General features: G+C 52.3%; 3 protein-coding genes across 17 annotated transcripts; all 3 read left to right on the forward strand.

Moving 5' to 3' along the window:
- The first annotated feature begins 880 nt into the window (after nucleotides 1–880).
- Nucleotides 881–4,221, forward strand: STOML2 (stomatin like 2). Of its 3 annotated transcripts, none has more exons than XM_060153410.1 (10): nucleotides 881–1,036; nucleotides 1,276–1,413; nucleotides 1,883–1,982; nucleotides 2,100–2,158; nucleotides 2,250–2,351; nucleotides 2,497–2,631; nucleotides 2,791–2,935; nucleotides 3,056–3,135; nucleotides 3,374–3,502; nucleotides 3,941–4,221. In XM_060153410.1, the coding sequence occupies exons 1-10, from the start codon at nucleotides 992–994 to the stop codon at nucleotides 4,076–4,078; spliced, it is 1,071 nt and encodes a 356-aa protein (XP_060009393.1). In that variant the 5' UTR covers nucleotides 881–991; the 3' UTR covers nucleotides 4,079–4,221. The 3 variants fall into 3 exon arrangements, with proteins under 3 accessions (XP_060009393.1, XP_060009395.1, XP_060009394.1); XM_060153412.1 differs by having other exon boundaries at nucleotides 905–1,036; nucleotides 1,276–1,481; XM_060153411.1 differs by lacking the exon at nucleotides 3,374–3,502 and having other exon boundaries at nucleotides 905–1,036.
- Nucleotides 4,222–8,151: 3,930 nt separating this feature from the next.
- PIGO (phosphatidylinositol glycan anchor biosynthesis class O) lies at nucleotides 8,152–16,155 on the forward strand. 6 transcript variants are annotated; one of them, XM_060154909.1, is made up of 11 exons: nucleotides 8,152–8,206; nucleotides 8,982–9,493; nucleotides 10,099–10,242; nucleotides 10,428–10,551; nucleotides 11,212–11,371; nucleotides 11,584–11,763; nucleotides 11,990–13,514; nucleotides 14,085–14,288; nucleotides 14,506–14,720; nucleotides 15,331–15,401; nucleotides 15,555–16,155. In XM_060154909.1, exons 2-11 carry the CDS (start codon nucleotides 8,983–8,985, stop codon nucleotides 15,814–15,816), a joined length of 3,396 nt encoding a protein of 1,131 aa, XP_060010892.1. In that variant the 5' UTR covers nucleotides 8,152–8,206; nucleotide 8,982; the 3' UTR covers nucleotides 15,817–16,155. The 6 variants fall into 6 exon arrangements, with proteins under 6 accessions (XP_060010892.1, XP_060010893.1, XP_060010894.1 ...); XM_060154910.1 differs by having other exon boundaries at nucleotides 8,173–8,206; nucleotides 8,953–9,493; XM_060154911.1 differs by lacking the exon at nucleotides 8,152–8,206 and having other exon boundaries at nucleotides 8,217–9,493; nucleotides 10,099–10,215.
- Nucleotides 16,156–16,312: 157 nt separating this feature from the next.
- On the forward strand, nucleotides 16,313–23,126 carry FANCG (FA complementation group G). Of its 8 annotated transcripts, none has more exons than XM_060154921.1 (14): nucleotides 16,313–17,792; nucleotides 17,978–18,068; nucleotides 18,466–18,597; nucleotides 18,829–19,031; nucleotides 19,538–19,673; nucleotides 19,851–19,981; nucleotides 20,082–20,228; nucleotides 20,363–20,514; nucleotides 20,887–20,953; nucleotides 21,213–21,502; nucleotides 21,655–21,701; nucleotides 21,876–22,031; nucleotides 22,491–22,614; nucleotides 22,744–23,126. In XM_060154921.1, the coding sequence occupies exons 1-14, from the start codon at nucleotides 17,697–17,699 to the stop codon at nucleotides 22,850–22,852; spliced, it is 1,881 nt and encodes a 626-aa protein (XP_060010904.1). In that variant the 5' UTR covers nucleotides 16,313–17,696; the 3' UTR covers nucleotides 22,853–23,126. The 8 variants fall into 8 exon arrangements, 6 of the variants coding, with proteins under 6 accessions (XP_060010904.1, XP_060010902.1, XP_060010905.1 ...); XM_060154919.1 differs by having other exon boundaries at nucleotides 16,313–17,543; nucleotides 17,686–17,792; nucleotides 19,538–19,981; XR_009541561.1 differs by having other exon boundaries at nucleotides 19,538–19,981; nucleotides 22,523–22,614.
- The last annotated feature ends 339 nt before the right edge of the window (nucleotides 23,127–23,465 follow it).

The raw sequence follows: 23,465 nt of genomic DNA on the forward strand, positions 1-23,465 counted from the left end.
GGGGATGGGGATGGAGAGCCTAACTAGAGCCGGGACTCTGCCCTTTCCCCAGGAAAAAGGCCTGAGGCAGGGAAGTCTTAGGGGAGGCCCCATGATTCTTAGGCTCTGGTCTTGCCCCTTTCACATAATGGGGTGGTGTGGTGGGGAAGGTTCTGCTGTAAAAGCTGAACTCTGAAGGCGGATCTGGATTCTTACACTGGTTCTGTTGATGATTTTAGCTCCTCTGAGCTTCAGTGCTCTGATATGTAAAATGAGGGTGACTGTGCAAGCCTCCTAATGCATGTGACAGAGCATCGGAGATGTGTGCAGGGTGACATGCTCCAGAGAAGGCTGAATGTTGGGGCTGTGTGCCGGACTCTGTATGAGAGGGAACCTGGCCTGATAGACCCTGACGGGGTAGAGGAAGAAAAAGCTATGATGCCTTGGGAAAAGACGGGAGGGGGAAACCTCAGTCCAATCACCGGGCAATGTTAGGCCCAGTCACCATGGTAACGGGAATGGGGTCGGTCCCCAGTGGGAGTGCTGGGTACAGCACAGCAGGACTACCGGAGAATGTCACTATGGCAACCACGGCAATGAGTCAGCTCCAATCGCTCGTCGCTATGGTGAAAGATGGCGATTATACGCTCAGAAGGGTAAACTAAGTCTCCAGTGGGGATAAAGAATTCTGTGGGAAGCTTTTCTGGGACACCTGCACGCGAAAAGTAGCCTCCATTTGGTCACCGTGTTCGGGATCTTGGGCTTGAACAGCGAGAACAAGAAAAAGCTCCAGCCTTGAGCCCTCTCTCGAAAATCTGCGTCTCCCAGCGAGCAACTTGATGCACGCTTCTGCCGAGTAACGCTGATTGGCTGAATGTGGAAGAGGGAAGGGAAGGCCGGAAGTACATCCGGGGGAGTGGAAATACGGAAGGAAAGGCTCAGGTCCGGGCATCTAGAGCGACTGCTCTGCTCCGCGTCTCGTTGGTTCCGGAGGTCGCTGTGGCAGTGGGAAATGCTGGCGCGCTCGGTGCGGGCGTCTGGGGCCCTTTTGCTGAGGGTGAGTGCAAGGCATCCTTTTCTAAGGGTCGGGCCAGAGATCACTTGGGTTTTCAACTGGGAAGGGGCCAGATTCTAAGTGTGGGGAGAGAACTGGGATCGGAGGTTATGGTACTCGCGTGAGTTCCTTTCCGAGAACCCTTTAGGGTCGCGGTTTAGGGACATGCCTCCGGGACAGGCACCGAGAGGGGCGGGGTGCCCGACCGACTGGGTCTCTGCTGATCCTCGTCTTCCCTTTAGGGCTCCGTGCAGGCTTCTGGCCGCGCTGCGCGCCGCGCCTCCTCTGGATTGCCCCGAAACACCGTGGTGCTGTTTGTGCCGCAGCAGGAGGCTTGGGTGGTGGAGCGAATGGGCCGATTCCACCGCATCTTGGAGCCTGTGAGAACCTCTTCTGCCCACCCCGGGCCAGCCTGAATCCCAGTTCCCTCACGACATGGGGGAATGGGGTGAGACCTCGTTGGGGCCTGCCTTCACCTTTGGCTTCTGACACCCTAGGCCAGACCTGGCAGGGCCCAGACTGCTGACGGTCATACCCATCTTACCACCTTTTCCCATTGCGCTAGCATCCCACAGGCCCCACATTAGGAATCTCTTCTATTAATCCTCTCAGCTCCACCTGTCTGCATGGAAAAGGCTACTCTGCTGGCTCCTATCTCCTTGACTGTCCCTTCCATTCAGAGATCCAGCCTTACATTCCTATCCTTACATTCTTACGTACCGGTGACACCCCAAGCCTTCTGTTTTTCTGGGCAGAATCTATGTTGATTCCCTACCCACTCCAGGCCTAGCTTCGATCTCAACCCTACAGCCCCCCATCCTTCTGAAGACCTGTAACTCCTCTTCCCAGGGCTTGAATATCCTCATCCCTGTGTTAGACCGGATCCGATATGTGCAGAGTCTCAAGGAAATTGTCATCAACGTGCCTGAGCAGTCTGCCGTGACTCTTGGTGAGGGGTGCGGGGTGACATGGGTGCTCTGAAGCCATTAGGATGTGGTTGCAGGAGAAAGAGCTGATTGGGACCTGGAGGCCTGACCTCCTTTCTCTCCTGCTCCTGCACCTACAGACAATGTAACTCTGCAAATCGATGGAGTCCTTTACCTGCGCATCATGGACCCTTACAAGGTATCTGTCCTCTGCTTTATTCAGCTCCTGAGTTGCTCTCCTCACTAAAATCCTGCATGCAAGCTACTGACACTATCCATGCCCCTTTCAGGCAAGCTATGGTGTGGAGGACCCTGAGTATGCTGTCACCCAGCTAGCTCAGACAACCATGAGATCAGAGCTCGGCAAACTCTCTCTGGACAAAGTCTTCCGGGTAAGGGGATCTGAGCCAGAGTTAGGATTTGAAGACACATACCTGGCACTCTCAGTCCTTTCTGGGGATCAGTTCCGGGACCTTCTCGGTTTCGCCCCCTGAAGGTTGGGTTGAGGCCATGGAGCTTACACCTCTCTTCCTCCAGGAGCGAGAGTCCCTGAATGCTAACATCGTGGATGCTATCAACCAGGCTGCTGACTGCTGGGGCATCCGCTGCCTCCGTTATGAGATCAAGGATATCCATGTGCCACCCCGGGTGAAAGAGTCCATGCAGATGCAGGTGGGGGCCAGAGAGGGATGAGGTGGAGTACTTCAGGATGCTCCAGTTGCATAGGGACCTGGACTCCCTTCCCTGTTGTGATGGGTACAATTGCAGGTCTGTGTAAGAGTTTACTTTTACTCTGGTTTCTTGTTGATGGGGCTTGCTGGGGGCTTCTAGGTGGAGGCAGAGCGGCGGAAACGGGCCACAGTTCTAGAGTCTGAGGGGACTCGAGAGTCGGCCATCAACGTGGCAGAGGGGAAGAAGCAGGCACAGATCCTGGCCTCTGAGGCAGAAAAGGCTGAACAAATAAATCAGGCAGCAGGTCAGCAGAGGGTAGAGGCTGAGTGATGAACAGGGTATGGGTCTTTGAGGCTTGCTACTGGGACAGGAGCTTTTGGGGTACCCTGACCTCATAGGTTAAGCTCTGTCTCTTTTCTTCCAGGAGAGGCCAGTGCAGTTCTGGCCAAGGCCAAGGCTAAAGCTGAAGCTATTCGCATCCTGGCTGCAGCTCTGACACAACATGTGAGAGACCCCCTAGGTGGGATTGGGGATCAGGAATTGGCAGTAGAAGAGGTTCTCTTATCTACCCTTGGGAGAAATTCCTGCCTTTTTGGTTCCCCTGAGCCACATTACATGATCTCTTGTATTGTGATCTGCATACCCTCTTTCTAGGAACCTGATTTCTCTCCACTTCCTTTCCTCCCCCCCCACCCCCATGCAAGTCTGTGATCTCTGATTTTTATCTTCGCTGTGGCCACAGAATGGAGATGCAGCAGCCTCCCTGACTGTGGCTGAGCAGTACATCAGCGCATTCTCTAAACTGGCCAAGGACTCCAACACTATCCTGCTGCCCTCCAACCCTGGCGACGTCACCAGTATGGTGGCTCAGGTTAGAGCGCCCTGAAGACCCAGCGTAGAGCACCAATGCCAGAGACTGAGACGCTACCACCACCACCATCACTTTCCCCATCGAGTCCTCTAGAGTGCCCTGAGACCTACACCTCTCTTCATCCCCTGAACGAGACACCCCCAGTCATCCCTAGCAATAGGGAACCTCTTGAGACATCTTTCTTTTCTTTTTTTCTTTTTTTTTTTTTTTTTTTTTTTTTGCAGATGCCTGTATTAGCATTTTGAGGGTGACCCTGCTCTGGTAGTTTGTAACATTCCTAGAACCGACTCCAAAGCTTTTAAGACTGAGGCTTGAGAGAGAGAAAGGAAAAACAAGCTTACTGGCCCCGGCTCTACCTTCTTCCTTTGAGCCGTTGGTGGGTTGGGCTATACCTTCTGCCATGTGTCATCATGGCTCTCTCTCTGTCCCTCTCCTCAGGCCATGGGTGTGTATGGGGCCCTCACCAAAGCCCCGGTGCCAGGAGCCCAGGACTCAGTCTCCAGCAGGAGCAGCAGAGATGTCCAGAGCACAGATGCAAGTCTTGATGAGGAACTTGATCGAGTCAAGCTGAGTTAATGGAGCTGGGCTTGGTCAGGGAGGCTGGGGACAGGGAAGCAGCGCTCCCAGATTCTGGCTCTAGCCTCCCTGCCAAGATTTTGGTTATTATTTTTTTATTTGAACTTTAATCATGTAATAAACTCACCAGTGGCAAACCAAAACTGTCCTCTTTGATTGGGGAATGAAGTTGGGAGAGTCACCGGTGTTCTCCTTGGATGACCACTGCCACCTCCAGTCCTGTCAGGTCTTGGGAACTGATTCCTCCATGAGCAAGATTAAATGTCATGTAAAGTGAAATCATCCTGCATGTCTTCAGGAGAAGCTGTGGGATACAGTGGAAGGATTAAACCACATGTCTACTGAACTGCCAGCTGGGGAGTGTAGTCCCCCCTCTTGCTAAGTGTAGGGCTGTGAATTTGAGCAGGTGTTGGTGTTTTTTTTAATGGGAAAGAGGGCCGTCCTGGTAGAGTAGTGCTCAAAGGGTCCTCAGGGACTGAGGACACTCATTCGTTCATTCAAAAACATTCAGTGCTCAGCCATAAGAAGGAATGAAATTGGGTCATTTGTAGAGACGTGGATGGGCCTAGAGACTGTCATACAGAGTGAAGTAAGTCAGAAAAAGAAAAACAAATACAGTATATTAACGCATATATGTGGAACTTAGAAAAATGGTACAGATGAACCAGTTTGCAGGGCAGAAATAGAGACAGACGTAGAGAACAAACATATGGACACCAAGGGGGGAAAGTGGCAGGGGGCAGGTGGTGGTGTGATGAACTGGAAGATTGGGATTGACATGTATACACTAATATGTAAAAAATGGATAACTAATAAGAACCTGCTGTGTAAAAAAAAAATTTAAAAAAACCCAAAACATTCAATGATGTCTACCATGTGCCAAGCTCAGTGCTACAGAAGAACCCAAATCCTATGGTCCCTGTTTTCACAGGAAACAGAGCTACAAAGTGATAAGTGCTGAGGTGGAGGAACGTTCTGGCTGAGTGATCCTTGGGGGAGGATCATGTCACTTTGTGGGCAGCAAGGTTACTAACTCGGACATTGGGCTCAGGCTGGAAAAATCAATGCTTTCATCAGGCTACGGTTGGGGACTGGAATATGCAAAGGCCCACAGTTCCAGAGAAGTTGGAGTATTCACAGTTGTTCTTTGTGGCTGATGGGTGGGGTGTTAGGGGGTGTGACAATGTGGCAGGGGCCAAATCTCAGGGAGATAGGGTCTTGAAAGAGTTTGGCCTTTATCTGGGGAGCAGGGAGCATGAAGGGTTTTTTCCCTTCCCATGAAGAATTTTAAGAAGATTAAGGTAATCACATCAGAGTTTCAGATGGAGCTGTCCTGCTGCGATGTGGTCAGGGGATTTGAAGGAGAGATGGGAGGCTGGAAGGACAGTAAGAAGGCTACTTCAGTGGTCCTGGAGAGGGTGGTGAGGCCTGAACATAGGTAAGGGGCTTTGGGGATGAAGGTGGAGGGATATTTCAACATATTTCTGAATTAGAATTTATTCATTTATCCATTTAATGATTTTATTGAATCCCAACTATATGCCAAGCACCGAGGATATAGTAATAAAGAAAACAAAATTCCCTACTCTCAATGAGCTTACATTCTATTTGGAAGGGACAAATCATTAATAAGATGTATAGTATTTCAGATGCTGATGAGTTGTACTAGAGAGGGAAGTAAAGAAAGGAAGGGAGGGCTTCCCTGGTGGCGCAGTGGTTGAGAGTCCGCCTGCCGATGCAGGGGACACGGGTTCGTGCCCCGGCCGGGGAAGATCCCACATGCCGCTGAGCGGCTAGGCCCGCGAGCCATGGCCGCTGAGCCTGCGCATCCGGAGCCTGTGCTCCGCAACGGGAGAGGCCACAACAGTGAGAGGCCCGCGTACTGCAAAAAAAAAAAAAAAAAGGAAGGGAGATGGGGAACTTGAGAGGACGGGCTGTAACATTAAGTAGAGGGTTACAGGAAGCCTCACTGATGGTACATTTAAGCTTAGATATGGAGATGAGGAGGGGACGGCCCATTTCGGCATCTGGGAGTAAAGCTGACAGGAGTTGGAAATGCAAAGGTCCTGAGGCAGAGCATGGCTGCCTTGTAATGTGAAGAGCAAACCAACTACAGTGGATAGAACTGAGTTAAGGAAACAAGTGGCAGCTAGATGAATCAAAGAAGGAAGTGGGGAGTCAGTGTGTAGATTTGTAGGGCCATGTAGAACCACTACAAGAATTTAGGCTTTACTCTGAGATGAGAAACCATTGGAGAGGTTTTTTTGTTTTAAATGGTAGCTTTTTCTGAGATATAATTCACATACAATGTGATTCACCTGCTTAAAGTGTGAATTCAATAATTTCTAGTATATTCACAGAATTGGGCAACCATCACAATTCAGAACATTTTCATCACTGCTCCCCAACCCCACCCCGCCACAAAACCCCTGTACCCATTAGTAGTCACTCCTCTCTCCCCTCAACCCTAGACAACCACTAATTTACTTTCTGTATCTTTAGATTTACACATTCATGTAAATGGAATAATACGTGCTATTTTGTGATTGGCTTCTTTCCCTTAACATGTTTTTTAAAAAATATTTATTTATTTGGTTGTACCAGGTCTCAGTTGTGGCACCCGGGCTCTTCGTTGCCGCGTGCGGGATCTTCATTGCAGCATGCAGGATCTTTAGTTGCGGCATGTGGGATCTAGTTCCCTGACCAGGGATCGAACCTGGGCCCCACGCATCAGGAGCGTGGAATCTCAGCCACTGAACCACTACGGAAGTCCCCTAGTGAGCATGTTTTTAGGTTTCATTCATGTAGTTGCATGTAACCACTTGTAGTACGTCATCCCTTTTTTTATTGGCCAAACAATATTCTGTTGTATAGATATACCATATTTTGTTCATCCATTTATCAGTGAAGGCCATTTGGGTTGTTTCCACCTTTTGGCTATTACGATAATGCTACTATGAACCTTCATGTGCAAGTTTTTGCGTGGCCACAGGTTTTTCTCTTGGGTATATACCTACAAGTGGAATTGCTGGTCATATGGTAGCTCTACGTTTAACCTTTGGAAGAATTGCCAGACTTCTTTTCAAAAGCTGCTGCACCATTTTTCAATTCCAACAGCAGTTTATGAGGGTTCACATTTCTTCACACCCACATCAATACTTGTTATTTATCTTTTTTATTATAGCCATCCTCCTGTGTTTAAAGTGGTATCTCTAGCATTTCCCTGATGGCTAATAATGTTGAGCATCTTCTCATGTGTTAATAGTTCATATATTTTCTTCGGGATTTCCCTGGTGGCACAGTGGTTAAGAATCCGCCTATCAATGCAAGGGACACGGGTTCGAGCTCTGGTCCAGGAAGATCCCACATGCTGCAGAGCAACTAAGCCCTTGTGCCACAACTACTGAGCCCGCATGCTGCAACTACTGAAGCCTGCATGCCTAGAGCCCGTGCTCCACAACAAGAGAAGCCACTGCAAAGAGAAGCCTCCACACCGCAACGAAGAGTGGCCCCCGCTCGCCGCAACTAGAGAAAGCCCGCACACAGCAACAAAGACCAACGCAGCCAAAACTTTTAAAAAGCCTTATTTGGAGAAATGTCTATTCAGATCCTTTGCCCATTAAAAAAAATTTTTTTAATTGAAATATAGTTGATTTACAATGTTGTGCCTCTTTGCCCATTTTTGAATTGGATTGTCTTATTACTGAGCTGTAAGATTCATCCTTGGAAAGGATGAATAATAAAATCTATCAGTTGGAGTCAGCTTGGCAAAAAGGGGGAAATAAATATTATCCCTATTTTACAGATGAGGTAATGCCCAATAATGACAGTGAGTGGCAGGGCTAGGATTCAAGCTAAGTTTGGTTCCAGAGGCTTAGATCTTAGTCTTAACCAAGAATGGACAGTGGCTCCCTGAACTCTTCTAGTTTAGGGCCTTGCCCCCAATTCTTAATTACTATACTCTCCCATCAAACTCCCGTCTCTGGCCAGCCTTGCGTTCCTTGCCGAACTTCCTCGGAGGGCCAGCAGATGGCGATAGGGACTCCCGAGGGTCGCTCTAGCCGGCGCACGCACCTCTGTGGTGCCAGGCCGCAGGCGCCGACGCTGCACTTCCGGGCGCCATTCAAGGTGAGCCAGGGTCTCCCCAAATCCCCTTGCGCTCGCTTTTGCCTGAAGTTAGGGGCCCTTCCACCCCACTAAGAGCTCGCAGTCTAGCGGGCCCCGTACCCAGGTCAGGGTGCCCAGCCGGAGGCCGGGTAGCCACCTGAGGAGGCAGAGCCATCCGGACGTCTGGGTCCCAGCGAGGCCCAACTGCCTGAAGACCTCGCACCTCTGCCCTGCTGCGCCGGGGAGGTCGCGCTTCTGGTCTCCTGGCGATCCTGGCTGTCCGGAAGCGGAGTAGGACTCCTTCCCTTCGTCCCCTGGGTCCCCACCAGGCGGCGCCATCAGCCTGGCCGGGATTCCCCTGCGGCTGCGAGCCCTGGCCACTCCAGGGGTGTTGAAATTGGCGAGGAGAGAGGAGAAACGGGCTGTCAGAAAGCAGTCTACCACTTGGAATAAGTTTCCCTCGTGGGCTGTGTTTTCCATCATTAGGATCTCCTGGCGTACAAATTCCTATGCTCCACCCCCGAAGATCCTGATTCAGGGCATTTGGGGTGGCGCCTGGAAATCACCATTTTAAAACAGCTGCTTCAGGTTGATACCCATAGCCTGCGCACCTCGCCTTCAGAAACTCTGGTATAACTGGTGGAGAGGAACATTGCATTGGGTTGGCTATGGGACTGTTTATCTTCAGGAACGCTTCCAAGAGGAAGTGATTCTAGCTGGGCTTTGTATTGAGAGACTAGACTATCTGCTGGTTCTTTGCCTCACAGTTATGAATTCCCTCCCCCGCCACCACCAGGATGCGGAAGATCTCAGTGCTGCTTTTCCTGGCCTGGGTGGGCTTCCTCTTCTACGCCGGCATTGCTCTCTTCACCAGTGGCTTCCTGCTCACCCGTTTGGAGCTCACCAACCATAGCAGCTGCCAAGAGCCCCCAGGCCCTGGGTCCCTGCCATGGGGGAGCCGAGGGGAGCCCGGGGCCTGCTGGATGGCTTCCCGATTCTCCCGGCTTGTGTTGGTGCTCATAGACGCTCTGCGATTTGACTTTGCCCAGCCCCAGCTCTCACATGTTTCTGGGGAGCCTCCCACCTCCCTGCCCTTCCTGGGCAAACTGGGCTTCTTGCAGAGGATCCTGGAAATTCAGCCCCACCATGCCAGGCTCTACCAGTCCAAGGTTGACCCCCCGACCACCACCATGCAGCGCCTCAAGGCCCTCACCACCGGCTCACTGCCTACCTTTATTGACGCTGGCAGTAATTTTGCCAGCTACGCCATAGCGGAAGACAATCTCGTTAAGCAGCTTACGAGTACAGGTTAGTCAGGCCTCTTTGGTGGCCAGGAGTACCTTGGCAAATTTCTTTAGACGTCAGAGAGCCAGAACTTTGGGTGCCCAGCTGCGTGCTTGACTAGGAGGACAGGAAGGAGAAAGAGACCCTGACTCTGTATGCAGGGAGCTCAGGTCCGGGCTCTGTCCTTCTGGCGTTTGTTATCTGCATGGGGTATTGGTTTTACTTTGGGCGAGCTCTCAGTAAAGGGGCAGGGGAGAGACGAAAAGAAGATGTGGGTCTGGTATTTTCAAAAGCGTGGAGAAGAGAGCAGAGGGTCCAGGCCCCGTCCACTCACTGACTGGGAAAAAGCAATATGTACCCAGGAAAAATAGAGCAGCAGAGGTAGCCAGGGGCTGAGAACTAGCAGAGCTTTTTATAGGAATAAGTAGTAAAAGGTCTGGGTGGAGTATGGTTACCAGGGAAAGCTTCCTGGCAGAAAATTTTAGGCCTTGAAGGATAAAGAGTTGTTTGGATGGAACTGCTGTGCCTTATAGTGCATGGTTGGGATTTCTGATAGATCTTTAAAAGGCCTTTCCTCTTCCCCGTCTCCTGACTCCTGCTCAGGCTGTGACCCACTCATGTCCCTGCAGGAAGGCGTGTGGTCTTCATGGGAGATGAAACCTGGAACGATCTTTTTCCTGGAGCTTTCTCCCAAGCTTTCTTTTTCCCGTCCTTCGATGTTAGAGACCTACACACAGTGGACAATGGTATCCTGGAACACCTCTACCCAATCAGTGAGCACGGGGCCAGAGGCAGGCCTAAGACTGGGAGCTGGGGAGGGCTACGTCAGTCCACAAATTCTGAACCTCCCATGGATGCAGTGGCCTGGGCTTGTGCCCCTGGACATAGGAGCATCAGAGCCTGGCTGGGGTTGAGGAGTGGGCCTTAGTCCCCTGTGCTCAGGTTCTCTCCTTCACAGTGGACAGTGGTGAATGGGATGTGCTGATTACTCACTTCCTGGGTGTGGATCACTGTGGCCACAAGCATGGCCCTCATCATCCTGAAATGGCCAAGAAACTTAGCCAAATGGACCAGGTGATCCAGTGAGTGTGGGATATTGGCTGGGGGAGTGGGTTTGTGTCTGAGAATCTCATAATATATGGTCCCAAGAGAAAAAAAATCTTTATTTGGAACTCTTACTTGGCTAAATTCTGTCTTCTCTAGGCCTTTTTCTGAAGCTAGGGGCCTCATCCGTTTTGAGTAACTTAGCATGTGATTTTGGGCAGTAGGGTTATGACCGAGGAAGTGATTTTTGCCAGAGGTCTAGGCCCTACTAGTGGAAGTTAATTGGCTGGGGGTGAATGGGCCCCTGAGAAAAATCTTTTTTTAATTTATTTATTTATTTATTTATTTTTGGCTGCGTTGGGTCTTCGTTGCTGCACACGGGCTTTCTCTAATTGCGGCAAGCAAGGGCTACTCTTCATTGCGGTGCGCGGGCTTCTCCTTGCGGTGGCTTCTCTTGTTGCAAAGCACAGGTTCTAGGCACCTGGGCTTCAGTAGTTGTGGCTTGCGGGCCCTAGAGCGCAGGCTCAGCAGTTGTGGCGCACAGGCTTAGTTGCTCTGCGGCATGTGGGATCTTCCCGGACCAGGGCTCGAACCCATGTCCCCTGCATGGGCAGGTGGATTCTTAACCACTGCGTCACCAGGGAAGTCCCTGAGAACAATCATTATCCCTACCTTCTGACACATTTCTTGGCCCCCAGGGGACTCGTGGAGCGTCTGGAGAATGACACGCTGCTGGTAGTGACTGGGGACCATGGGATGACCACGAGTGGGAACCATGGAGGGGACAGTGAGCTGGAGACCTCAGCTGCACTTTTTCTGTATAGTCCCACAGCCCTCTTCCCCAGCGCCCCACCAGAGGTGAGGCCTGAGCTGTGCTTTGTGTGGTTTCCCGCTATTCAGTCCGCATCATAATCGTAGCATCCTCGTGGATCCCTCCATTTTAAGCCCCCAAATTCATAACCCTGGGCATCCCCCATTCTTATTTCCTACCTAGGCCCCTATGTCTTCCATCCTAAACAACTGACCTCAGCTTTTTGTTGAACCCGTTGACCCCTGTCCTTGTTCTCTAGGAGCCAGAGGTAATTCCTCAAATCAGCCTTGTGCCTACTCTGGCCCTGCTGTTGGGCCTACCCATCCCATTTGGGAACATCGGGGAGGTGATAGCTGAGGTGTTCTCGGAGGTCGAAGACTCCCAGCCTCACTCTTCTACTCTGGCCCAAGCCTCAGCTCTCCATCTCAATGCCCAGCAGGTAGGTAATGGGCTGGGCTTCAGGTGACAGAGTTAGGTTGAGCATGGGAGAAGCATAATGACCCACTCTGTTGTTCTTTGTTCAGTCTTAATATCACATTCCATAGCCAAGTACGCCCTCTCTCCCTGTCCTGGACGGAGTTTGGGTCCCTGATTTCTAGGTACCCCACATGGTAATACTTGTCCTTGTCTGTGTCCCAGTTCACGTCTCTGATCTTTTCTGCCAGGTGTCCCGATTTCTTCACACCTACTCAACTGCTGCTCAGGACCTCCAAGTTAAGGAGCTTCATCGACTGCAGAACCTCTTCTCCAAAGCTTCTGCTGACTACCAGCGGCTTCTGCAGAGCCCCCAGGGGGCTGAGGCAGCACTACAGACTGTGATTACTGAGCTGCAGCAGTTCCTGCGGGGAGTTCGGGCCATGTGCATTGAGTCTTGGGCTCGTTTTTCTCTGGTCCGCATGGCAGGGGGTGCTGCTCTCTTGGCTGCTACCTGCTTTCTTTGCCTACTGGTATCCCAGTGGGCAGCATCCCCAGGCTTCTATTTCCGCCCTCTCCTAATACCCATGGCCTGGGGTTTGACTGGGGCCTTAGTGTGTGCTGGACTCCTGGCAACTACTGGGCTGAAGCTGGATTCAGTGGTTCTAGGGGCCATGGCTGCAGTGGGCTCACTTCTGCCTTTTCTGTGGAAAGCCTGGGCTAGCTGGGGAGCTAAGAGGCCCCTGGCAGCCCTGCTTCCCATGCCTGGGCCTGTCCTGTTACTCCTGCTCATTCGCTTTGCTGGTTTCTTCTCTGATAGCTTTGTTATAGCCGAGGCCAGGGCCGCCCCCTTCCTTTTGATCTCACTTATCTTGCTCCTGGTTGCCCAGCTTCACTGGGAGGGCAAGCTGCTGCCACCTAAGCTACTCACAATACCTCGCCTTGGCTTTCTGACCCCAGCAGGCCCCCCACGTCACAATGGCACGCATGCCCTGGGGCTTGGAGTTGGGTTGCTTTTATGTATAAGGCTAGCTGGGCTTTTTCATCGCTGCCCTGAAGAGACGCCTGCTTGCAGCTCCTCTCCCTGGCTGAGTCCCCTGGCATCCATGGTGGGTGGTCGAGCCAAGAATGTGTGGTATGGAGCTTGTGTGGGGGCGCTGGCGGCCCTGTTAGCTGCCGTGCGCCTGTGGCTTCGCCGCTATGGTAATCTCAAGAGTCCTGAGCCCCCTGTGCTCTTTGTGCGCTGGGGGCTGCCGCTGATGGGACTAGGCACTGCCGCCTACTGGGCCTTGGCATCAGGGGCGGATGAAGCACCCCCACGTCTCCGGGCCCTGGTCGCTGGGGCATCAGTTATGTTACCTAGGGCTGTGGCCGGGTTGGCTGCTTCAGGGCTCATGCTGCTGCTCTGGAGGCCTGTGACGGTGCTGGTGAAAGCTGCAGTGGGTGCTCCACGGACCAGGACTGTCCTCACTCCCTTCTCAGGCCCCCCCACTTCTCAGGCTGACCTGGATTATGTGGTTCCTCAAATCTACCGACACATGCAGGAGGAGTTCCGGGGCCGGCTAGAGAGGACCAAATCTCAGGGCCCCCTGACGGTGGCCGCCTATCAGTTGGGGAGTGTCTACTCGGCTGCTATGGTCACGGCCCTCACCCTCTTGGCCTTTCCACTTCTGCTATTGCATGCAGAGCGCATTAGCCTTGTGTTCCTGCTTCTGTTTCTGCAGAGCTTCCTTCTCCTGCATCTGCTTGCTGCTGGGATACGCATCACCACCCCTGGTAAATACATATCTCAGCCCTGATTCATCCAAGGACAGTAGTGATGTGAATTCAGCCCCTCTTATTTTCAGGGAGGTGTTGCTCCTCAGGTTCTTCACCTTGATACAGGGTCTCACGCCCCAACAGTTGAGAGGGTCTTCCTGATGTTCTGTCTCTTATCTGCTGTAGCCAAGCTAATTGATCCCTCCCATTGGCTTTCAGGGCCAGCAGGGTTCATGGAGGAGGGAGACAAACAGTACTCCAAGACTCAATTCTTAATGGAAATGTTACATCCTCGTGAGCGCATTTCCTGATTCTCCAGTGATGAGAGTGGTGAATTGAGCATATTCACCACTCATAGTGAGCTGTGTGTATATGAGAGAAAGAGGCTGACCACAGATTAGAGCAGTGGGGCTTTGTGCCACGGAGGGAATTAGAATAACAGAGTGTTGACTGTTAGAAGCTTGGGGTGATGGGCATGCTCGTGTGTAAGAGACAGCACTGAGGTCGTAGGTGTATATGATCTTGGGGAAGTGGGCTGTGGGTTAGGGAGTGGGATGTGACTGTAAAGAGGCATATCTCTTCCTCCAGGTCCTTTTACTGTGCCTTGGCAGGCAGTTTCTGCTTGGGCCTTCATGGCAACACAGACCTTCTATTCCACGGGTCACCAGCCCGTCTTTCCAGCTATCCATTGGCATGCTGCCTTCGTGGGAGTCCCAGAGGGCCATGACTTTACCTGGCTGTCTGCTTTGCTGGTGGGAACCAACACCTTTGCCTCCCATATCCTCTTTGCAGGTAACTCCTCATTCCTCCCTTGCTTCCATTGTTTACTCTGGCTTCGTGGAAGGAAAGGAAACCCCAGGATTTGAGTGGGGAAATGTGATTTTGTTAGATCTTTGGCACCCCTTGGCCTTTGCTAATTGGAGGCTGAGCCAACTAGGGTAGTTGGGGGCCAGGGTGGCCTGGTCCCTGGGTCCTCCATTGATTCTAGCCCTGCCTTCCTCTGAGGCAGTAGGTTGCCCATTGCTCCTGCTCTGGCCCTTTCTCTGTGAGAGTCAAGGGCCCCGGAAGAGGCGGCAGCCCCCAGGGAATGAAGCTGAGGCCAGAGTCAGGCCTGAGGAGGAGGAGGAGCCACTGATGGAGATGCGGCTCCGGGACGCGCCTCACCACTTCAATGCAGCGCTGCTGCAGCTGGGCCTCAAGTACCTCTTTGTCCTTGGTATTCAGGTGGGTGCAGGGGAGAGATCATGGAGTTAGTGATCTTTTCTCATGCTGTACATCACGTTCTTTCACACTTTGCCAAAACCCTAGGAGAGAGCCTTGACTGAGGTATAGATAAGTGAAGTGATTGCCCAAAGGCCAGTGGCCTCAAATGGCAGTATTAAGACTTGAACCTGGGTCTCCTTCATCCTAGTCTTGGATTGTTTCCTCTCTACAAGCTAGATCTGGACCTGTTGGTTTCATCTGGGGATTACTCCATTAGTGGACAGACTGGAAAATCTGAGGTGATGGCCAGGATTCTTTCCCAATCTGTGATCATTGATCTTCCTTTCCTTCAGAGGCAGAAGGTGTGACTCTGACATTCCCTCCACCCTGGGAGGCAGAGCCTGAGTGTCAGTAGCACAGATGAATAGTGCTTGCCCAAGGTCACACTGCAAGTCGTGGCTGGGACAGGAAAAGAATTAGGTCTCCTAACTCCTAACCCAGGGTTTTTTTCCACTGACACACACTACTTTCCTTCCCCTTCCATTCTTCACAGGGACCTGCAGCAATTCTCTATACGACCTGCTTCCTCCTCCCCTTCCTTAATAACTTGACCTCTCCTCTCTTCCCTTAGATTTTGGCCTGTGCCTTGGCAGCCTCCATCCTCCGCAGGCATCTCATGGTCTGGAAGGTGTTTGCCCCCAAGTGAGTGGATTTGCTTGAGAAGTGTTGGTGTGGGGGAGGGTGAAGCTTGGAGCAAACAATGAACATTCAGAGTGGACAAGGTTTTGCCTCAGCAGGGAAAAGGCTCTAGACCTCCTGTCTGTGTCCTTTGAGATTCTCCACCTTTCTTTGCAGGTTCATTTTTGAGGCCGTGGGCTTCATTGTGAGCAGCGTGGGACTTTGCCTGGGCATAGCTTTGGTGATGCGAGTGGATGGTGCTGTGAGCTCCTGGTTCAGGCAGTTAGTTCTGGCCCAGCAGAAGGCTGGAGAACAATCTAGCCTGGTCTATACAGGTGCTGGATCATCTGCAAGAGAGGCTCAGTCACACCTCTTACCACCATGCAGCCAGGATCTACTGGCATCTGGGACTTCATTATTTTATAATTCAAAATCATAGTGGAGCCTAATCCGTAACTCCTGCTTTGGATACATCTGAGAGACTGAGGGGCTGCCTCCGAAGTGGAATGAAATAATGATGTAAATATGTGTGTCTGAGGTGTAGGGGAGCCCCCACTGTCCTGTAGGGGATATGTGGAGGGTCAGTCTCCCCTCATCCAGGCACAGATGGGATCAGCCGTCTTATGGAGACCTGGCCACATCTGAGAACTCTGGGAGGTGGTTGGAGTTGTCTGAATTCACTTCTCCCAACTCCTCCCAAATCACTACTGTTATTCCACCTGCCATTTTCCTTTGCCATGGAACATATTTTATTAAATTCTTTTGCTTTGGCTGATAACAGAGATGGCTGAAAAGACAGGCCCAGGCATCATGGAGCACACAGACTTTCACTGTCTAAAGCCCCAATAGTGCTGTATCTCCTCCTCCTCAACTGTGTCCTTTCACTTCAGAACACCCTTTGCCCTTCACGTCTGTGGAGGCTTCCCTGGTTTCCCAACCTATGCTGCCTTTTATCAGACCTACTCATCCATCTAACACACCTTGTCCCATTGATTATTCCTGACTTGAAGCCAAAATTTTATGAATCTAATGCTTCTCACACATCTCCTGTGCCCTCCATCCACCTCACTACCCCTGTGTCATGTTGAAGTGCTGGCATGAAATCCTTATGGAAACATCCATCAAAGAAGTGGGGAAGAGGTTCTGAGAAGGGTCAGGACTGGGGTTTGAGGTTTGAGGTTTGAGGGTGCCCAGGACAGGAAGAGATGATGTATATGATTTGCAAATAATTTCTCCCACTTTGTGACTTTTCTTTGAGTTTTCTTTTATTTCTTTTTTTTATTGAGGTATAATTGACATCTTTGAATTTTCTTTTTTTCCCAGTTTATTGAGATATAATTGACATACATCACTGGATAAGTTTAAGGTGTCCAGCATAACAGTTTAACTTACATCTTTGAATTTTCTTGACGGTGTCTTTGTAGCACAAGAGTTTTTAATTTTAATGAAGTCCAATTTATCCATTTTGAGTTGACTTTATAGATGGCAAGTGTCGCAGCTTGTTTCTTCTTTGCATACGGATCTCCAATTCTACTCCATATGTTGAAAGGACTGGGCAGGTATATTTGAGCAGGGCAGGCTGCACAGGCACAGGGCTGCGCTGCCAGCTAGTCGGACTGCATGTGGTTGAGCAGACTGTGGTGAGCGTGTTGGTGCTCCATGGTGAGCAGAGATAGGATGGGCCGATTACCGAGGGCCTCGTTCTCAGGTCAGTTCTTTTTGAAGACACTTCCGGGGCTGGACCTTTTGTGGCGGCTCCCGGCGGTACTACAACTTCCAGCGTGCATCGCGCGGGCCAGCCCTCCGTGGCGGGGGAGATCCCCGGCCGACCTGGATGTGTGGCGGCAAGGGAAGAGCTGAGCCGCGGGTTCCGGGTTTTTGAGGTTGACTTAAGGCTTTGGCCTCCGCGAGGGCTGAGCAACGGAACTGCGAGCCGTGTGACCTACCCACTCAGACACGCCCCCGGCCTCTGGCCCCCCTCTGCCTTCCCCTCTGGTCTGGCCCCGACTCGTTTCTTCCTCCAGTTTCCCGCGGGGAGTAACCCTTGACGACGACCAACCGCAGCCGAGCATTTTGCCGGCCGGGCCAATCTGAGGCGCGGGTGGAAGAGGCGGAGGTAGAAGCCCCGCCAGGCAGCCAGCGGGGTGTCCGTTTCTCCCGGAAAGGGTAGGGCGCCCCGGCTGGAACCCCGAGGGGAGCAAAAGAACCTTGGCGGGGTGCGGAAGTGCATGGGCCTCTCCGCTCTCAGTGGGGCGTCGGAGGGGCCAGGCTTACCCTTAAGCGGCACTCTTCACGTGTCTGGGCCCAGTCTCGGCCGCCATGGCTCACAGGACCCCTCCGGGCTCTTCAGCCTCACACGCCAGCTGCCTGGACCTGTGGAGGGAAAAGAATGACCAACTAGTTCAACAGGCCAAGGTAACGCGGTTGCTGGGACCCTTGCTTTGCAAGCTCAAAATACCAGGAAAGGGGTATGCAGTGGATTCACGCACCCTTTAGGAGCGTGACCTCCCCTAAAGAGCCAGAAATGGCTGGTGAATGACATCCCTTGCCACAGCTGCAAGGGGAGAGGGAAGGACTGTACCCCACTCCACATTTGTTAGGTTGCTCAGGACTCAGGTCTGTCTCCGAGGCGACAGCAGTTGGCTCAAGATGCACTGGAAGGGCTCCGGGGACTCCTCCATAGTCTGCAGGGTAAGTAGCGCCCCCTCTCCAGTTGCAGCGAGTGGGGGCCACTCTTCGTTGTGGTGCGCGGGCCCCTCATTGCGGTGGCTTCTCTTGTTGTGGAGCACGGGCTCTAGGTGCGTGGGCTTCAGTGGTTGTGGCACGCGGGCTCAGTAGTTGTGGCTCGCAGGCTCTAGAGCGCAGGCTCAGCAGCTGTGGCATACAGGCCTAGTTGCTCCGCGGCATGTGGGATCCTCCCGGACCAGGGCTCGAACCCGTGTCGCCTACATTGGCAGGCAGATTCTTAACCACTGCGCCACCAGGGAAGTCTCCAAAGGGTGGATTTTTTATTGAGGCCATTTTGGTTGGGGTGGGGTGATCTCTTTCACCTGAGAGTGGTCTGTGAGACCAGCATTTGTTGCTCCAGGGCTCCCTGCGGCTGTTTCTGTTCTCCGCTTGGAACTGACTGTCATCTGCAATTTCATTACCCTGAGGGCAAGCCTGGCCCAGGGTTTCACTGAGGACCTGGTACAGGATATCCAGCAGGGCCTAGAGAGAGGTGAGGGCCAGAGATTGCCTTCCATGCCCCTGCCAGCCTCAGGCTGGGCTTAAGTTCTTGCAAGGGGGTTAGGAGGAGCAACATAATCTGTCACCTCCACGGAGATGCCCTTCTCTGATCCTCCATGTGCTCCTTGGACCAGGAGCACCTTTGTGACCTTTGGGCTCCTGCAGAGAAGAAAAGCCAGAGATGAGGTCCCATCTCAGCTGTATGTGTATGTATACTCTACAGTGCTGGAGACCCAGGAGCAGCTGAAGGCCAGGCTGGAACATGGGCTCAGGGGGCTGTGGGACTCCGTCCTCCATGTTTCCTCCCTTCTGCCGGAGCTGCTCCCTGCCCTTCACCACCTTGCTGGCCTGCAGGCTGCCCTTTGGCTGAGCACTGACCGTCTTGGGGACCTGACCTTGCTGCTGCAGACCCTGAATGTTAGCCAGGTAATTCAGGTAGTGATCTGGATCTAAGGGTCTCCTTCCTCCTCACACCCTTCCTAGCTGCAGTATCATCATTATGTGTTGGAAAGGCTGCTGGGTTGGTGTTCAGAAGACCCAGGTTCTCTCAGGGACTCTTAGGTGACCTTGCTCTGGTTTGTTCCTCATTGGAGGGATTCTCTTGGGAGCTTGATTATCTTGGGTAGAATTAGAGCTCTCATGACCTTGCTGAAGTCACCTCCCAGTCTCAGTCTTTTCATCAGTAACCCAAACATGGTCGTTGCCCTGTGTCCTTGTGGGCTTATCCTGAGCGAGGAGACTCATTAAAATAGATCATCTCTGCCCCAGGATTTTCTTCCTCCCTTTATCCTTGCCCCACAGCTATCGATCTCTTAGAATTGAGGGAACAAGAATCAGGAGGATCCTTAAGTTCAAAGTCCAGCCAGGGTGGACTGAGATAGGTGAAGGGGTAGTTACAGGCTTGGAACCTCTGATCATCCTTCTTTCCCCAGAGCAGAGCCTCTGAGGATCTGCTGCTGCTCCTGAAAACTTGGAGGCCCCCAGCTGAGGAGTCAGATGCTCCATTGACCCTGCAGGATGCCCAGAACTTGAGGGGTGTCCTTCTGACAGCATTTGCTTATCGCCAAGGCCAGCTAGCAATCTCACTTGTCCCTTCCTCCCCACTCCCTGTCTTAAGGGGTCCTCTGGGCTCATGTCTTCTCTATCCTCTACCCTTCAGCTCAGTAGAGCTTCTCTGTGCTCTTCTTCCCCATCATGCCCCCTGCTCTATTGGCCTCTCTAAGCTCACACCCTGGTTGCCCACAGGCCTCCAGGAGCTGATCACAGGGAACCTGCCCAGGGCACTGAGCAGCCTGCATGAAGCGGCCTCAGGTCTGTGCCCACGGCCTGTGTTGGTCCAGGTGTACACAGCCCTGGGGACCTGTCTTCGTAAGATGGTAAAGACAGTCTTAGGGTGGGTTGGGGAACCCAGGGGTGTTAGGAGCAGCTTTCTGCTTTGTGAGGGTAGCTGAGGCTTGTGTCCTCTCACCACTCTAGGGCAGTCCACAGAGAGCTCTGCTGTACTTGGTTGCAGCCCTGAAAGGGGAATCAACCTGGGGTCCCCCGCTTCTGGAGGCCTCCAGGCTGTATCGGCAACTGGAGAACACGGCAGCAGAGATTGAGTGTCTGGAGCTGCTGGTTGAGGTAAGGAACTGTGTCGGGCGAAGATACGGGGATTGCTGAGATGCTTGTGTTGGGGTAACTAGTCAAGGTATAAGTAGAAGGAAGTATGGTTCTTAGGGATTATAGATATACGTTCTTCTTTTTGTTCGCTCTAGGCCTTGAGTGTCGCTCATATCCCTGAAGCCCCACAGCTTCTCATTGAGGTAGAGTTACTACTCCCACGACCTGACCCAGCCTCACCCCTTCACTGTGGCACACAGAGCCAGGCCAAGTACCTGCTGGCAAGCCGATGCCTACAGACGGGAAGGTGAGGTTCACCTTGCTCACCTGAGCTCCTCTTCCCACTTCTGACGCCTCCCCTGTGCTGTGACTCTGCTTCTGTTCTTACGAGTTGGGGGGAATGGACAAGTCAGGGGCAGGACATGGTTCCCCACTCTCAGCTTCCTGCCTTGCTGCTGGACCTGAACTGAGGATTCTTTACCCAGTCACTAACCTCGTGTATCTTGAAAATTCTAAAGTCTTCTCCCAAATCCAGTCTGTAAGTAGTAGAGATCCATATTGAGCCCCAGTGTTGGAGTCCCCAAACCTCGCCCTCTCCACACCCCAGTGCCCTTAGCTAAAAGCCCTTGGAGTGCCCTGCTATGGCCTAAGGTGAGGCTCATGGGTTATGACTCTTCAGGGCAGAGAATGCTGCAGAACATTACCTGGACCTGCTGGCCCTGTTGCTGGATGGCTCGGAGCCAAAGGTGGGTATGTCGTGTTTCTCTGCAATGGGGTGGGAGGGTTGCAGTCTCCTTTGGAGTAGAGCAGGACTGCTTTTTTCTGACTTTTCCTCTGCTGTTCTTTCTGTCCAATCTGGGGCACCAGACTGGGAAGGTTCCCAGAGCAAGGGGGGATTTGGGCAGCAAGCAATGGGTGGTCTCTGCATGATACCAGAGCCTGGTGAAGAGGTTGGGGGTGGTGGCTCATGTCTCTTCAAGACACTGCATTCTCCTCCCACCCCAGTTCTCCCCACCCCCATGCCCCCGAGGGCCCTGTGTGCCTGAGGTGTTCTTGGAGGCAGCAGCAGCGCTGATTCAGGCAGGCCGAGCCCAGGATGCTTTGACCGTGTGTGAGGAGCTGCTTAGCCGCATGTCATCCCTGCGTCCCAAGAGGCCCCGGCTGTGGGAAGATGCCAGAAGAGGAACCAAAGAGTTACCACACTGCTCACCCTGGGTCTCTGCCACCTATTTGCTTCAGGGCCACGCTCGGGTGCAACTGGGGGCCCAAAAGGAGGCAATTAGTGAATTTAGCCGGTGAGCCCAGGAAGCCAACCAGGACCCTCCAGGAAATGTGGAGGGATAATTTTCTAATTGGGACCTGAGTTGGTGAGCTCCATTCTTATCTACTCACCTCTAGAGTTTCTGAGGTTGACTCTTCTTTACCCCTGCTCTGTGTCCCACTTCAGGTGCCTTGAGCTGCTCTTCCAGGCCACACCCATGGATAAAGAACAAGGTGATCTAGACTCTCAGTTTTCCTCTGTGGTGGTGGTGGCTTCCTTTCCATGTGTCCTAGCCCACCAGGAGATTTAAGAGAAAGGGACTCCAAACAAGAGATAGAGAGGGGACTTGAGGTGTTGGTGACAGTGTGGCTGGGAACACATGTCTTGACTTTGGGAGTGGTCTCCAGGGCCTGCTTCCAGCTGTGAGCAGGGGTGTACATCAGATGTGGCACTACAACAGCTTCGCGCAGCCGCCCTGATTAGTCGTGGACTGGAATGGGTGGCCAGTGGCCAGGATACCAAAGCCCTACAGGACTTCCTTCTCAGTGTGCAGGTGTGCCCAGGTATGTACATGTGCAAGACATCAGCTATGCACAGATGCATAAGGACAGAGAGGGCCGTGGGGGAGGTACTTGGGGATTAGGGTAAGAGTGATGTTCCTTGATAGGAGGGGTGAATGGGGTTGTGCCTGTATATATATAGGGATATATCCAGGTGTGCAGACATATGCAAGACATATACAAGTGTGTATGAAGGCCTCTCAGGAGTTCTCTAGGCTTCCCAGTGTCTTCAGACACAGAGACCATAACTGTGCTGAGAATGTGTTGGGCAGGAGCAGGGTCAGCTGGGCCCTTTGTCCTGGGCAGGCAGTGCCCAGGGCTAGGCATGGTTGGCAGTGATGTACCCCTGGTACCATGTAGGCAAGACACTTCCCTGTTCTAGGCCTTAGTTTTCCCTTTTATAAAATGGTGCTTAAGTCTGTGTCAAGTTCTAAGGCTCTCTACTCTGGGGTGGGGCTACAGGTAATCAAGACGGTTCCTTTCACCTGCTTCAGACTCTGAGGAGGCTGGATCGGAGGGATGAGGCCACTGCTCTCTGGCGGAGGCTGGAGGCCCAAACTGAGTTGCCACAGGAGAATGCTGCATGGTGAGGTTAAGAGGCAGCTGGCGTCCTGGAGTCCTTGGGCCTGTTGGGAGTGGTGGTGAATGAAAGGGAGGGAATGGCTGTGCAGTCTTCTGCCTGTCCTCCCTTAGACATCACCCTTTTTGTTTTCAGGTCTCTCCCCCTGTACCTAGAAACCTGTTTGGGCTGGATCCATCCCCCTGACCATGAAACCCTTCTTGAGGAATTTCGGACGTCTCTGCTGGAGACTTGTGACCTGTAGCTGCCACGTTTCAAAGAACCTGAGTTGGGGCCTCAGTGGGCCATCTGTGGGGAGGGCTTTCTGCTGTACCGTCCTTGGGGAACATGGCTGGAGCTGACCATTCCAATATAAGTCTGGCATTGGAGAGGCTGGTGGTAGTTCTCCAAAATTTGGTCTGGTTATTGCTGTTCTGGTTCCAGAAGAAGCCCCCATTCCACCAACAAGGCATTGACTTTGCTCATAGCACCTTTTTTCCTGTTTGCCTTTTCATGTGTTGAGTAAAATTTCATGCCTATCTCTTGTCTGCCTACTACATACACTTGAGTGGGAAGACAAAGCTGTCTGATTCAGTTGAGTGCTGGTTGTCTATGATACCTTCTCCCAACATCATCTACCTTATGAGCCTCAGGAGAAAGGGCTACAGGAATCCTTACTCAGGTGGCAGTGCTTTTAGTCCTTCTTGTTGCCTAAAAGTAAAACCCCAAAGCCCAGGATCCTTTGTGAGGTGACAGAATGAGTGGAGTTAGGTCTGGAAGGTGGTGTCCTCAGGAGAAGGGCAAGTATCTGATTCTTAGAGCAGAGAGACAAGCAGACCTGAGTCTCTCAGAATGACTCCCCACCCCCTCCCTCATTC

This window comes from Lagenorhynchus albirostris, chromosome 7 (genome assembly GCF_949774975.1).
Source record: "Lagenorhynchus albirostris chromosome 7, mLagAlb1.1, whole genome shotgun sequence".
Taxonomy (NCBI): Eukaryota; Metazoa; Chordata; class Mammalia; order Artiodactyla; family Delphinidae; genus Lagenorhynchus; species Lagenorhynchus albirostris.